General features: G+C 47.4%; 1 protein-coding gene across 2 annotated transcripts; it reads right to left on the reverse strand.

Annotated features, from left to right (window-relative positions):
* Positions 1-3,685: 3,685 nt before the first annotated feature.
* LOC139050468 (tenascin-X-like) lies at positions 3,686-14,536 on the reverse strand. 2 transcript variants are annotated; one of them, XM_070526886.1, is made up of 3 exons: positions 14,405-14,536; positions 6,868-7,183; positions 3,686-4,439 (listed from the first exon to the last, which is right to left on the reverse strand). In XM_070526886.1, the coding sequence occupies exons 1-3, from the start codon at positions 14,508-14,510 to the stop codon at positions 4,199-4,201; spliced, it is 663 nt and encodes a 220-aa protein (XP_070382987.1). In that variant the 5' UTR covers positions 14,511-14,536; the 3' UTR covers positions 3,686-4,198. The 2 variants fall into 2 exon arrangements, with proteins under 2 accessions (XP_070382987.1, XP_070382988.1); XM_070526887.1 differs by lacking the exon at positions 14,405-14,536 and adding an exon at positions 9,633-9,765 and having other exon boundaries at positions 3,690-4,439.
* Between the last annotated feature and the right edge of the window lie 1,753 nt (positions 14,537-16,289).

Consider the following 16,289-nt stretch of genomic DNA (forward strand, 5'->3'; position numbering starts at 1 on the left):
TCACGTTAAATGTTGCTATTGACGCTTTCTCGTTTCATAAAGCCGTAGCTCGCGTTCCCACGCAGCCGTCCCAGTAAGCACCGCGTGCATTTCCATTATGCATGACTCGCATGCCGGGTGGCGTACTGCTTTAGGCATCAGCACCACCTCCATACTAACGCACGAGACCTTATGCACGGTATGTTCAGCGCAGTCAGGGGCGCTTTCATTGTACACACTACAATACCGGTCCCACAGAAAATCATAAATTATTCGCAGTTAACTTTTAACACCAATTCTCACTGTCAGTAGAGTGCTAAACGATACACGTGCTTGTTTACCTATCTCGGGTGACCGCTTTTTGACCGGCTAACAGAGGTTAAATGTTATCGCTCAGCGCAGGGCGCCCCTACGTGTATCGGAAGTTTCTCGAGTGTCATCGACGGTTCTATCCGTTGCCACCGAACCTTGCGTAATCTGATCGTACGCGTGACGCGAATTGCGTCTTACTTTCTGGAAGACACGCGGGCACCAGAAATTATTCTGGAACCTTCCATGACTCATGCAGAAAAGCTGCCGTGCTTGGCCCGCAGATCAAGTTTGTGCGATCGCCAACTGTGTTCGACGCTGTCGTTCCGCTTTGAGTGTAACCTGCTTTTGTGGGCACTGGTTCGCCCAATGAGGAAGTTCATTAACTCAGAGATTTTCCTCAGTGTTCTTCCCCCGTCCCTACTACGGGACAATATGTCCATCGCGTTGCCGCTCAAGCCACGGTGACATGCGGCAAAGAGTGCATTCATCTCCTGAGGACCCTGCAAGAAGACGTAGCTGCCACCGCGTATCCGGTACACAAAGACAGACGTCGGCCAGCGGTGTGAATCTCGGAGACCCGCGGCAGTGTGTCAGCGAGTCACGCCCCGTTCACTGGATGTCGCCGAAGTGTTTATGGCGGATGGCGAAGCCAAAAGTCGCACCAGCTGTCATCTTACCGCTTTGGCTTCTTCGGGGAATTCTTCTGTTCTTATCAAATAAGGAGCCGTGAATTAAGCCAAGAAAAGACAATACGACAGGTAAACCAGTTTTTTTTTCTCTCAGATGTAGATTTTCCTAAATGTTTGTTCATGTCTATTTTTTTTTTTTGGCCACCTCCTTGCCGCTGCTTCAATCGGGCACATTTAGTACTGTCACATGCAAAAAAAAGCTACATTTGATAAGCGAGAAGTGTATTGAAGTGGAAGTAAGTCTCGCACTGCTAAAAGTGCTATTTCATCGCTTCGCTCTTGTGTACTTTGCCCCAATGTTACTCGCTTCACTGAAGGAGCATGCACGGGAAAGTTAACTGCAGGAATTACGGTCGCGTTGCCTTCTACAAAATGATCACTGTCTTGCGGCGATATTGGGCCAGCTATCTAAGATACAAAACGCACCTTGGATCGGACATAGAACCAGCAAGTAAACAAATTTTTAACAGTGAAGTTTATGCGGACCCTGTGCCGTTGTTGTCGGACTTCGCTAAAAAAAGGGAAAAGGGTTGGAGTGACCCCTTTCCCTTGCCTCTGGCCCAACATACGGAGCTTTGGATTAGTGGTTTCGCACATTCCATCCCTGCTACAACTATGGGAAGACCACGAGTAGTGCGTGCTCCTGACGAAGAAGCTGCCAATCACGAGCGTCAGCGAGAGTTGGCTCGTGAACGGGCTCGCCCTCTTAGGGCCGATTCCGAGCTGCGTGCCACAGATGCTGAGTTTAAACGGCAGCGCTCCTAAAGCATGTTCTCCACGCGAAGCACGCAACAGGGAAAATGACTTGAAAGAAAAATGGTGAAACAAAAGCCTTACAATATAGACTGCTTGCGAAGTTTGATATACATGGTGTAGCACTCGGTGTGACTAAAACAGCTTCGCTGTTCGACCATTTTCACGGACTGTAGCGGGCGAGGATTACTTTTTTTCATCTCTCTCTATCGACGTGTTTTCTTGTTTCGTCTGTTCATTCGTAAGAATTACGCGTGCTAACGGGGACAGTTTTTAGTCAAATAGACCTCTCCTGGAGTACGTAACAGTGGGCTCGCAACGTCACAGCGCCACGTCACCGGCACACGTCCAGTGACTCTGGCACAACACCGCCTCCGCCACCTCTCGGTGGGGTGCAGCCGCGCAGTGCATGGTGTGCGCCACTTAGACGCGCTTTTTCTTTTTGCTGATTTTTGCGGAATTCCACTCTTGTAAGTCCGATTAGTAGTAGTGCGTGCCGGAGAACATCGGTGTGTGGTAAACGGCGTGATGTAAAACTGTGGACGTCGGCTTTCTTTAATTGCAGAAGTTGTAACATGGTGGTTTATGGCGGACAGCGACATCAGCTTGTTTACGGAAATGCACCACCTTTGTTTTGTGGTGATAAACTGAGCGGCAACAAGTAGCGACAGTACGGGCTCACCATTTCGTAGGGAAGCGGAGCACATTGCTGTGTGGATGTAGGTGTGGTGTAATGCGCGATTAGCAATGCGTAATGTTTGCGAAAATGTGGACGTGCTGACGTATAATAGGGGCAGTATTAGTGACCAGGCATCGCCACAACCTCAGAACCTGTCATTTTTTCACAGGTTGGAGTGAACGAGACGAGATGATCAGTGAGCGCGTTTTGTTTATCCAAGTGCCGTTGGCGCTGTGTGAAGAAAAAAAAATTTACAGCGTAATATGTCGGTCTAAAGGCATGACAGTAAATGAGCTCCTGGAATTTCTATTTCTACCATTCCCGGAACACCGTACGCCCTGCCAGAAGGAACGTATGTACACTCGTCCGCAAAATATTGCCGGTTGCTTGAGCGCGTGGCGAAACGACCCTCCTCTCCTTCTCGCAGCGAACCCCTGGTGTCGAGACCGACGCCTGCATTCGTGCGCGTCCCTCCGAAACTTAAAGCGTGCATGTTTTCGCGCTTCCTGCTTGCGCGCCGGTGATATCCGAATGTAGCCGCGAGGCTCTTGCGATATTCGCTGTGGCGGCTTCGACAGGCAAAACTATGTGAAACGTGTTTAGAAGCGTGAGCTTGCGCGCGCCGCTGTGGCCGTTTTTTGTCGAGTCACGGGCGGTGACGCAAAGGGCCCGGTGGCGAACGCAACAAGTAATTTTTTTTTTCTGCGCTGCACCTTTTCGTGGCCAATCTTCGTTGCTTCTTTCTTTTTTACGAACGGGGCGTTCTCCCGCAGGAGAGCGTGGTAGAAAAAACGCGCTCTATACAAGGAGACAGGCAAGACGAAAATGAACTCTTCATTTCCGTTGTATAAATGAATTTTTGCCCATCGCAGACGCCACAGCGCCAATGGCAAGAGGGGCACCTCGCGGCTACATTCGGATATCACCGACCCGCCGTGGTTGCTCAGCGGCTATGGTGTTCGGCTGCTGAGCACAAGGTCGCGGGGTCGAATCCCGGCCACGGCGGCCGCATTTCGATGGGGGCAAAATGCGAAAACACCCGTGTACTTAGATTTAGGTGCACGTTAAAGAACCCCAGGTGGTGTAAATTTCTGGAGTCCTCCACTACGGCGTGCTTCATAATCAGAAAGTGGTTTTGGCACGTAAAACCCCAAATATTATTATTATATAAATTTTCTTGTTTTATTTTTTGTTCTTATACTTGCCTTTACGACGCAAAACTTATACTTTTATGATGCACAAAAAGACGTAAAATTCGGTCTTCAAAAATTAAAACCGGCAAAGGGAGGACGCAGGTACGGCGAGGTTAGCTCGCAAAGAATTCTGTACGATCTATATAGGCTTCGTGCAATCGCATCCCGATGACTATGAGGTAAAAGAATTAAAATATGGTGTTTAACATTCCAATTCATCAGACTGCCTTATGAAGAACGCTGTAAGCGAAAGCTCTGGATTATATTTTGAACATTTGGGTTTTTTCACCGTGCACCTAAAGCGCAGTAACGACTACTTTTGCCTTCCGCCCGCACCGGAATTTAGGCGCAAAATTTTCGATGAAAGCCGCTTTGATACAGGCAGCGCTCCTATGCAGAAAGAACCGGTGGGCTGAACGTTTATTGCGAACCAGCGCCCACTTGGGAGGCGCGGCAGATGGGAGGGGCGCTGCCAGTGACGTCACGCCGTTTGCAAACAGGGAGAGGTCTATTCTTCGACGAGCTATTTGCGTGGGTGCGTCCGTTTGCATACACTGCTAAACCTCGCTGTTGTCTTTTTGTGAACAGAGTGTTTATTGCGTCCTGGGACACTGGTTTGGCGGAACACAGTGCTTCTCGCCCTTCCGGAACACTTTGTAGAAACCGGGCCAGCATACGCATTCGCCGTTGTTGCAAGTCATCGCACAGATGTCCTGTCGAGGTCCATTACACGTGGGCGCACAGTTGGACTTGCACAACTGGAAGCTGGAGTAACGCGGGCACTTTGGTGGGCAGCCGGCTACGGTAACGCACGGTCTTTTGCCCCAGGGGTCACTGAAAGGGAAGACAGTGCCTTATGTGTGAGGATGCGTTCGCCTTACTGCGTTAAATGAAGTCGAAAGTGCGGATGATCGCTAAGTCAGTGCATCCTGGTTGCAAGTTTAAGCCTATGTGAGAACAGAAAATTTCACGCCCATTTATATCTGGCGATGTTAAATGCATCCAATGACATTGGGCTGGGCGTAGTGATGCACGTCGTAAATTACATTATTTGCATGGAAGATCAAAATTTATCTGCAAACAATAACTAGGGTAAGCAAGACGCTCTTCTTGACTACCAATTACTTGATTTATAATAACTATAATCTAAATATAGCTCCCCGTAACAGTGTAAACGAAATTGCACAAAAAGATAGAGAGATAAAGGGCAAATAAAGAATAAATTCAGTTGTTTCCACTGTACCGAAATATTGCATTGCTTTTCTACAATAGGGTATTTGGGAGGGTATCGTAGAAAAGCAACAATATATGAGTCAATACATAGTTTTATATTCTCCGATATGCCGGTAAACGCAGGTGAACTGGTCGTTCCACCCAATGGGCGGGAGGCGGGTACGTTAGCGGCTTCACAAATCGTGTCACCTCGTGGCGCAGAGCCGAACCAGAAAAGTACAGAGCGAGTATTACTTAAACCTAGAGTATTTTACTTTACCGCTTGTGTAAATTTTGGTAGCAGCAAATTGTGGCACAGTAATGCGACTGCAAAATTTTAGAACAGCATCGAAAAAAATGGCTGTGGCTTAGGTAAGGTTAAGCCCAGGATGCGAAGCATACTAGCCTTTATTTTAGTTGTTGAACCACTGTTTAGCCTGGTGAACTGCTGTTGCTTGGCTATATTTGGTTCGGCTAGACGAAGAAACAACTCATGCATTACTGCTTCGCCTTCAAGAGTGGAACGCGACAGCGTTCCCGTCGACCCGCCAAGGGGTGTAAGACAATGGGCTACAGGGCAGCGACTACGCGCCCCGCATTGGACGCGGTGAGCGTCGAGCAAAGCAGCGTTCGGCGCGGCAACGAAATGTGCGCCTGAGCAAGAGACGCACGCCTTAGAAACAGCTCGTTTCTAAGGCAACACCGCATTCACTAGAGGCGCTTTTGTACCGCTTTGAAGCATCGTACTCGTGGCTCAGTGGTAGCGTCTCCGTCCCACACTCCGGAGACCCTGGTTCGATTCCCACCCAGCCCGTCTTGCAAGAGTTGAGCCAAAGCCACTTCTCCTCTGTCGTGACGTCACGGTGTCACGTGGTTTCAAGGCGACACCGCCGCACCTGAGGAGCTGGGTTGAGCTCTCGTAATATGCTTCGCATAAAAGAATACATTTGGTTACTGCCATTTTAGCACTGTGTTGGGGGGATGGAGCTCTGCGCCACCGTATGGCTGCAACGCTCCGGCCACTTGCGTTTGCGTCTACGCCCATCCGGTTATACTCCCAGTACATCTGCGTTCACCGCAATACCAGACAAGCTGGCTGCAACGCTCCGGCCACTTGCGTTTGCGTCTACGCCCATCCGGTTATACTCCCAGTACATCTGCGTTCACCGCAATACCAGACAAGCTAAAACTGTCTAATAAACTACAAGTACTGACCACACATAAGCGTACAACAATACAGGTTCTTGCGCTTGGAAGAGAGAGAGAGAAAGAAACAACTTTACGGAAATTATGATTGTGCTCGGTTACTGCGGGTGGAGACGCTCTTCCATGGTCCCACTTGCTATTGCAAGCGCGAGGATACCAACGTCACCCTCTGCATTTGGACAACCGATGAGGAAACGTTTGCAAAGCGTCCGTTCCGAAATATGTCATCAACGCAAGTAGCATTGCTACGGGTCACTGTCTATGTGCACTATGGGGAGAGCAGTAACAAATAATACATTCAAGATTCAAGGCAGCGTCGTGGTCCCCCGGATACGAACGGCAGAAGACTTCAAAAGGATTTCTATTAGCCGCAGCCAACACTTGAAAAAACTTGCGCAATTTGGGGATTACCTTGACGCCGAACAATGGCCGTCATCTATCTTGCATGCCTTTCCTTTCCTTAACGCTATACTCGCCCGGTAATTCCACTTCACGAACGGCACGAGCGTTATCAGGGTGACACAGCATTCTTGATAGCAGAGCTTTAAAGAAGTGAACGCAAACAAGACAGATGTTCATTTTGGTTTGGAGAGAAGATACGCCCTTAAAGGTGCAAACTTTTTTAGGGCGAACAAAAGACCATTTGTCTGCTTGTGGAGAGTAGAGACGGTAATCCATGGCAGAGCAACAATGGGTCCAGGGCGCCGCAATCTGTCGGGACTGAAAGGGATAACGTCATGATTCGTGCACGTTCACAGGAAGGTTTCTCCCTGCAATGCGTCTTTCAGTGCACGATCGATCCCAGAGTCATCATCCGTGGCGAACACTAAGCAAAATTACTCACAGTACGTATCCAGGTGCGCAGGCGCAGCCAACCACGCACTGCCTCGTACAGATCTGCGGTTCGGGTTTGCCACAGACCAGCGGACATGCCGATGAGCAGCCGTTGAAGTCCGAGTGGCGCTCGCTCGCACAGCTGTTGCACTCGCGGTGGGAGATGCAGTCGCCCCAGGCGTTACGGACGTAACCTTCTTTGCACAGGCACCAGCGATGCTTGTACAGCTCGGTGGCCAGCGCGAGCCAAGGCTTGCAGAAGCGGTCGAGCCGAGGCACGTAGCTCCTCAGAAGTACCTCGTCGGAATTGCATTGAAAGCGGTACTCTGGAACAGAACCGGCCATTTTCTAAAGTAGAAACACGACGATGTCCAAAAATAATCTGCGGCGTTGTATTTTCCCAATTAACGACGTAACTTTGAGGATCCTAAGCAGAGAAGTTCCTTTATTGATGTGTTCAAGTAAGTGCCGTGAAACCACGCATTCACTAGGCGCATTCTTTTCGGAATGTCGTAATTAATAGTTGTTTTTATTAGATTTGCGTAGTAAAGCCTTCATTACCTTAAGCGGCTTTCTTGCCTTCTTGGTCAAACTCAAATAAATGTTCTTTTTTGCGCTGATGGACATTTGTTGACTGCCCTGAAATGCTGCTTTGTATACATATACGTGCTCCTGTGGCACGGGTGCTTCTAGGCAGTTCCCTTCGTGAGTGATTGCACGCGGGAAATCAAAAAGATAAACAAGCATGTGTGCTAATTGTTTATCATTTAACCTCTTGCCTTCTCTAAACACCCCTGGAAAAATGGCAAAAGCAGGTCAAAACAACAGCTAAATGACTTTTATCAAGCGTATCAGGCACACACCTTGCAATATCTCGTTTCGTTCATCTCCTCCTGGTATCGCTATTTCAGAAGCTTTCTTTTCCGGTTTATTCACGGAATAACTGTACAACATGCGCATAATTCTGTGAACAAGGTGAGTGCACATGAGTGCATGGATAGTGTGTGAATCACCCTATGGGCAAATGCTAAGCGAATGGATAAATAGATCAATGAATTGTAAATGGCTAGGCAAATGAATAAACGAGAAGAGAGGGGGTTAACCGAGGGTCTCGATTTTCATTAGTTATATTATAAGAAGCCAACAAACACTGACACCAAGGACAACATAGGGGAAGTTACTTCTGCTTAATAAATGAAATAAAGAAACGATAAATTTTTGGAAATTAAACTGGATGAAAAAACTACTTGCCGCAGGTGGGAACCGAACACACAGCCTTCGCATTTCGCGTGCGATGCTCTACCAATTGAGCTACCGCGGCGCTGTTTCCCGATCAACTTTCTTGGGTATCTATGTGTCCTAGCAGAACCCTAGAAGTGTTAGCCAGCGCCACCACTCACATACCTTGGCGGCGGACGCGGAACGTCCTTTTTGCCGCAGGCGTCACGAGAACGTGATCTTTTTGGGTGAAGGCAACTGGTCAATAAACCCACATATACTACCTGAAGGCATAAATGTTGCTGCATTGGAGACCCTCATTATGTATTAACTGAGAAGAGATGGGGTTAACTGAGGGTCCCGATTTTCATTAGTCCTATCATAAGCAGCCAACAAACACTGACACCACGGACAACATATGGGAAATTACTTGTGCTTAATAAATAAAATAAAAAAAACGATAAATAATTGGAAATTAAATAAATACAAGAAACAACTTGTCGCAGGTGGGAACCGAACCCCACAACCTTCGCATTTCGCGAAGGTGGTGAACCCACAACACACAAAGGTTGCGAACGCACAACCTTCGAACTGACAACCCACGAAAGTTGCGAACCCTGCTCGCTTATTACATAACGAGGGTCTCGAATCCGGTGACATTGATGCCTTCAGGTAGCATGTGTGGGTTTATTTAGCAGTTGCCTTCACCCGAAAAGATCAGGTTCTCGTGACGCCTGCGGCAGAAAGGACGTTCCACGTCCGCCGCCAAGGTATGTGAGTGGTGGCGCTGGCTAACACTCCCAGGGTTCTACGAGGACACATAAATACCCAAGAAAGTGGATGGGGAAACAGCAACGCGGCAGCTGAATTGGTAGAGCATCGCACGAGAAATGCGAAGGTTGTGGTTTCGGTTGCCACCTGCGGTAAGTTGTTTTTTCATCCACTTTAATTTCCATTAATTTATCGTTTCTTTATTTCATTTATTAAGCACAAGTAATTTCCCCTATGTTGTCGTTGGTGTCAGTGTTCGTTGGCTTCTTATGATAGGTGAATTAATTAACGATAAAATAACTGGTAAATGGAGGATACCTGGATCAACTGATGGACGAATGGAACGCGGGTGGATTGATTCGTGAATACTTGGTGCATAAATCTGCAGGTACTCATTATTTCTGGCTGGTATGTGAATGTAAAGGACCCGAAGAAGCTTGGGCTTTGAAAAATATAATAAGTTTGGTCTTACACATGTATACAACCAGACGTCTGGCTGCTAGCAAAATATATTTGGTGAAAAGTGTGCAGTGGTATAAGATATCTCGAAACTAAGTACATTGTGCATTCACCATGTGGTAATAAGAATTTAATGTTTGACTAATGGTCATATCTATGGCCCTTAGTCGAGCACTCTCTGCCCATGATCGCTGGTATCGCCTCATAATAACGAAGCTCACTCCTATCCGTCGAATTTACCTATTAGCACAAATATAATCAATGTGAGAAGTATCGCCTACACTGCGTAGAAATAAGACATTTCTTCGTAAAACACGGTATGCTCACCCACGTGCTGTGCGTCTACGGTGGCAAGAACCATTATTAGGAGCATGGGCTGCTTGCAATACAACTTGCACATGGTTTATGGATGCCGCAAAGTCGAGAATCACTTGAGTTTGAGTTCCCCGCTAAACACGGAGAAAAGTCTCTACGCACACTTGAAATCTTCGAACAAAGAACAATAACTTTTCCCTGGACATCTCCTGAGAGCGTTATAACCGTTGGCCAGAAGGCGTTGCATTGTCGTGTCTGACAGATATCGCGTGTACAATGGAGGGACCAACAAGCATACACAGGTACAGCGTTCCCTTCGTGATCCCAGTTCTTGTTTTTAAATCAGTAATACCTGCTACACTATTCAGAAGGAGCAAAAAGAAAAAGAAGGTTGACGTCACAGGACAGAATAGTGCATCGAACATTCTTGTCGTAATCGCTCCGTGGAAAATTTTCAGAGAATCAAACAGAGGCGTGAACAAAAGCAGCAGCAACTGTAGCGAAGAGAGCGACTACTACGATGGCAACTACACAGCGCGACAAGGAAGACAATGGCGTAATGACGCCAACGACGACACAACGATAGCAACGCCGACGACGGCACGACGGCCCACACGTTGCTTATTGGGCATCGAATTAATTTTTTTTTTCTTCGGCAACGCCTAACATTTGCGCCAAAAAACAACAAATAATCATCCTTATCGTCACCATAACATAAAGCCAGGAGACAATGAGGCCTAGCCTCATTTTATATTGGCTTTATGCAAAAGCGCTCTTGTCATTTGCAACGGACATCTACGAGTTTCCTGTCTGTAAACAATGTTGTATAACACAAGGCGCGTATCATAGCGAATACGCAGTCAATAAGATATTCTGCCCGTGATGGCAGCCGCTTGAGATACATGACTAATTCTCTGGGTAGCGGCGCGTCATGCGCATTCGCCTAGAAACGTGCTAGGCTGCCAGTTATGTATTGGAATATGTACTTGCTTCCCTCTAAACCAAACAGAGCACTTAAGAGTAAGCCTGTGACCTGACGACGTCTTGGCATCTATAAAAGAGCGCTGCACGGGTGGCCTTTCGGGACCCGATGCCGGCCCGAACACAAAAGTGCCATGCGCTGGCCCACCTCAACCACCTGGCCCGGTGATTTCAAACCTGGCTCGTACCCGGCGCTGCCCTCTTCGCTTCGACCCACTAGACCTTGAGCATAAACAAGTCTTGCTGGAATTCTTCGTTATTCTGAGGGTAGTAGCCGGAAACAGAGAATAATATGGGATTATTCCATATGAAAATTACACATTACAATCGACAGAGGCAAACAGGGAGCAGGCTGGCAATCGCACATGCAGGGGCGCAACGCCTGCCTACTTTTGATGGAGGAGAGAAAAGGACAAAGTTGTTGAATCTTATTTGGGCAGGCAGGTTTCATTGCGTCAATTATTTCATTGAAATTGCTGCTGAAAAAGAAAAGATAGAACGCAAAACAATTTACATCCCCCGTACATCCCCCGCACTTTTGATATGAACGCCCAAAATACACCTTAGAAATAGTTATGTGGCAATATAACTGAAGGCCTAGGTGTATACTCGCGTACACACTGCTAGGTTATTCCACCTTAACTTTGAGCCTCAAACAACCATTGCATTTTACAGGGATCCAATTCAAGCAAACCATCTTGGCCCGAATGTAAACTTAAATACGCGGCTCTAATGGCAATCCCGATACCGTGAAACACTGTCATTAGCAGCTCTTTTAACTCCATTAAATATAAATTGGCTACATGGCTGCTAACGCTCATGTGCCATCATCATCATATTCTCAAACCAAGCATGTAAGTTTGGTGATTTATTCTGCTTCAGTTTAATGGCGTGAATATTGCAGTCGACTTTATATTCGCTTCAGGATGTAGAGCTTTATGCATACATGTTCAGCACACACCACCTATTTCTTTACGATCAAATTGCGATAGGATGCTTGTTTGATCATGTAAATTCCCAGAACCTGCGTATTGCAACAGAAAAAAAACAAGTAAAAGGCAGTTACACGGGGGATTAACCTCTTAACGTGTGAAAATAGGATTCAACACAAAAATACATTGAGCGAATAGAATAATATGTCTTCAGTTTTATGTTCCACGTCCCATTCACCAACGTTTTGAAACATCGCGTCATCAATGCAGGTATTCATTGGTTACCTCAGGACCTTGACCACTTGAAAATTAAGCTTTATATAGTTTAAGTGATCATTTGACAAGCTCCGGCGGAATAGTCAACTCGTCTAAACAAATAAATAAAAAATAAATAGAAACCGATAGTGAATGGAACTATGCACTAACATGCAATTTAATTTCAGGAGGAATATTCCGTAATTTTCTTCCCACCTATTTATTTAATTATTCTAAGAAAACGTTTAAAAGTTGTTTGTTTTTGTTCTGTCTTAAAAATGATCAAGCACAAGGCAATGCGGAGTGGTGCATCAAGCACTTTTGCCGAAACTCAAAATTTAGATATTTTTGCGCGGCAGCAAGTATTGTTCAAAACTCAACACCTTGGGAACATTTCTCCTCTTCAAAAATGTAAAGAGTTTACAGAAGTTTCTTTCTCCTTCACTGAATCCTCTTCTGGCTGATACAAAATGAATGTTTGAGACAAAAGGCCATCTCGAGAATTATTTCTTTTGCAGTGACTCTTCCACCCTTGGAACCGCATCCCATCTCTTCAACGCCGTTGAGAATGAAATATTCGTCTAATTTATCGTCATTGCCATCCGACTCGGTGACGCATTACCACTCCTGGAATCGGTCCTCCAGCGCCCGCTCCCGACCTTCATAATGCCCTCCTCCTTAGTGACAGTCAGAACCACTCAAATTCAACGTCCCAGCTTCACTCGAAAGTTGAGCCGTCAGTGTCTTGCCTGAGCAAGATCACCTCTCGAAATCTTAGGTCCTAATAATCTGGGAGCAACGCTGACCAAAAGTCTCCAGTGTCCCAAGGACAAAAGAGTCTTGCCAGAGCTCTCCTAGGCGATGATTATCGAAGGTAATGTGAATAGCATTCGAGTGACGTAGCATTGCATCGTATAGCCAAAGGTGCCTTTATTATTTATTTACCATCCTGAGATTTCGATTGCTAGAGATCCATGCGCTGTACATTGTCTCCATGATCGGCTGACTCTGCTGTGGCAAGCGCTCGCCATGAGCATGATGGCATAATGAAGCTATATGGTGACAATGCACTGACAGCAGTGGAATAAGGAAGGAATGATTTCGACGGAATGCGGAAGGAGGTACGGTGATGTGAGCATGACGACAATGCAATGGCGGTTTTGAAACGACTACGATGGTATAAAGGGAAGGCTAGTTGAAGATTGCATCAACAGAATAGGATGACGACGAGGGAACAGTCTTGATGGCGGATGACGACGACTGTATGGGTACAACGGCGAGACGATTTTATGGCGAGAGACAGATAATGAAGGCAAAATGATAACAATGGAAGGAGCAGGAAGGTGTCACTATGGTGCTATGACACACAATCTGTGATGGATGACGGCATGCCAACGGTGGCGTAACCCCGAATACGTGATGAGAGCACGATTGCAACGAAATGACGAAGGTGGTAGGACGATGCCGCCGTGACGAGAATTAAGTGACATTTTGGAAATGATGGCGATAGTGCAACAGCGTGACGACGACGGTCATAATGCAATGGGATGAGGACGACTGTATGACGGCGATGTCATGACGACGACAACATGACGACGACAACATGACGACGACAACATGACGACGACAACATGACGATGACTGTATGGTGGCAATGCCGTGACGGCAACGGTATGTCGAGAATCGGATAAAGCCGTTGGGTGCACAACCACGATGGGATCGCGAAAATATACCTAGTTACCTAAGTTCCTATACAAGATGATGGGTGGGTGGATGGATGGATGGATGGGTGGATGGATGGATGGATGGATGGATGGATGGATGGATGGATGGATGGATGGATGGATGGATGGATGGATGGACGGACGGACGGACGGACGGATCACGGATGGACGGATGGACGGATCACGGACGGATGGACGGACGGATGGACGGACGGATGGACGGACGGATCACGGACGGACGGATCACGGACGGACGGATCACGGACGGACGGACGGACGGATGGACGGACGGACGGACGGACGGATGGATGGATGGATGGATGGATGGATGGATGGACGGATGGATGGATGGATGGATGGATGGACCACGGACGGGCGGACGGACGGATGGATGGACCACGGACGGACGGACGGACGGATGGATGGATGGATGGATCACGGACGGACGGAGGGACGGATGGATGGATGGATGGATGGACGGATGGTTGGATGGATGGATCACGGACGGATGGACGGACGGACGGGCGGGCGGATGGATGGAAAGGACCTAAAGTGGACAAAGAATGCTAATCGCACTAAATAGCGGGGTTATAGTGGGCAGGGATGACCAGTGGTATCATTTTCCGAGTGATCAAATAGTTCTGCTAGCTTGCATAAATCGGTGCAGTGGGCTGCTGCTTTGTCATGACACATCTGCGCCGGCTTTTTCAAAAAGCGAGGGACACCACATTGACAAAATTTCCTACGGTTGTAGCTTTCATAGCCATCAGTATTCTCGAGATGCAAATAGCATGCCCGGGCCTATTGTGGACCCGAATCGGGCCAGAGCTCGACCAGAGTGCAAAGATCCTAGGTCAGAATCCGGCCTGGGCCCGAGTCAACAATTGCTTACCCTGCCAGAGTCCTGCCCTCGGGAGAGGCCCGGTGAATACGAGCCCTAGCACATGCAGTGCCATTACAGCGTAAGCTGCTACGGGCGCCACCACCATCGCTTCCATCGCCGGTGTCCGGTGTCTGTAGCAGCTATCACCGGGAATGAAAAAAAAATACCCAGATTCCACCGGAACCGAAGCCAGGCCATCATTGCCCTCATTCTGCGCGGCCGCAAGCTTCTGTACCACTCAGCCATGCGAGCGCTTGCGAGCACGAAGCGGAAAATGCCATTTAAACATTTCTTATGGAGCGAGGAGGCACGCGACGGCACTTGTACGCCTTGTAGCGTCGATACGTCCACATTTTACATTGCAGTTGCATATTAGTAAACGAGGTGGAACGCCATGTAGCAGATGCACAGGTAGCGCTACAAGGCAGTGAAAGAAGGTTTGAGAAAGAAAAGGAAGTTTAAGGGGATGTGTACAAGAATGCCAGAAAAAAAAAAAAACATGTTGTGTGTCTGAATAAATGAAGTTGGCTAGGTGCCTATGTCCCCGCCGCATTTCAAATGGGATGGCAAGAAAGGATCATCATCATTAGCATCCTATCATGGCACTTGCCTTGCGATGTAACATTCGTGCCGCGTAGCGTGTATACATGCGCCCTTTGCATTGCAGTTGTACATTATTACGTCATATGGCACGCCATGTAGTAGTTCCATTGGTAGCGGTACAAGGCAGATAAAGAAGTCTTTAAGAAGGAAAACACTATTATTGAGATATATAAATATTGGCGTGATAAATAACATGAATGGCATACTTGATTAACTAAAGCAGGCTAGGTGACTGTTCGCCACTGTCCCGTATTGAAGGGAATGCCATTAAATCATTATCATCATCATTATTAGCAATGTATTGTGCGATTTGACACGCCGTGTGACAGGCGTGCCGCATAGCGTTGACACGTACAAACTTTACCTTGGAGTTGCCGTATATTCCGCCAGGTGTCTCGACATGTCGCAGTTGCATATAGCAGTGGCATGCTGCATGTAGCTGGACCTGGCCACTCAAGCAGGCTAGGTAACCAAGGGGATGCCAACAAACCATTATCATTATCATCCTCATCAACTGCAAAACACCGTGCCAAGGTTCAAGGGATACGAAATGTGCGCCACGTATTCTGCGTGCCTGTATTTACCATTCGGTACACGTTACGGCACCTCATCGCAAGGTACGAGCTGCTGCTGAAGGAGCGCATTGTAAAGCTACGCGGCTGCTGCAACCAGGCAACATCGGGCTCAGCAGACCGCTGTGCAGAGAGCAGGACAAGCCGCTCCTCTCCGTTGACGCCCGGCGGACAGTTCAGACCCCTCTCGCGAAAACGACGAGAAGAGACTTCGCCGCGAGGACCCTGTAGTGCGTGGTGCCGAAAGTGGAGGGTCTATGGAACCGCTCTTTCAGCTTGCGCTGTGACTGTGATGCGTGCGCCGCGCAGGCCTGTCATTTTCTAGGCTACGCCGTTAGCAGTTATTCAGTAGCAGGAATGCAAATACGAAAAAAATGAATGACATGGCGTCACAAAATGCTGCACAAAATCAGAAAATTTCCGGATGCATAACAAATATTTACAGGAAAATATGTCAAATCACATTATCTGTAAGCATGGTAATCATTAAAAATGCTTCGAACTGAGAAGCAGAAAACAGCGCAGAAAATATCCAGCATATCGTGTAATATCACCACAATAAAATGAACCAAAACTATGCAGATTCAGTGGACCAGATGAAATTTATGTGGCGCAAAGCTTTCGTGAGCATTTTAATCAAAAGCAATAAAACGACTTGTTCTGCATTGTGTCATATTCTATGCGTTTTGTTATCCCGTACTAATTCCTGTGAACCACAC

Source organism: Dermacentor albipictus, chromosome 10, assembly GCF_038994185.2.
Source record: "Dermacentor albipictus isolate Rhodes 1998 colony chromosome 10, USDA_Dalb.pri_finalv2, whole genome shotgun sequence".
Taxonomy (NCBI): domain Eukaryota; kingdom Metazoa; phylum Arthropoda; class Arachnida; order Ixodida; family Ixodidae; genus Dermacentor; species Dermacentor albipictus.

Bases quoted from the DNA above. Each gene is read 5' to 3' on its own strand.
- LOC139050468 (XM_070526886.1), bottom strand. From the start codon at position 14,510: ATGGAAGCGATGGTGGTGGCGCCCGTAGCAGCTTACGCTGTAATGGCA. The intron at 7,184-14,404 runs GTAAGCAATTGT...GTTCTGTTCCAG, and splicing joins GAGGGCAGGACTCTGGCAGG to AGTACCGCTTTCAATGCAAT. The intron at 4,440-6,867 runs GTGAGTAATTTT...CTTCCCTTTCAG, and splicing joins TGCGCACCTGGATACGTACT to TGACCCCTGGGGCAAAAGAC.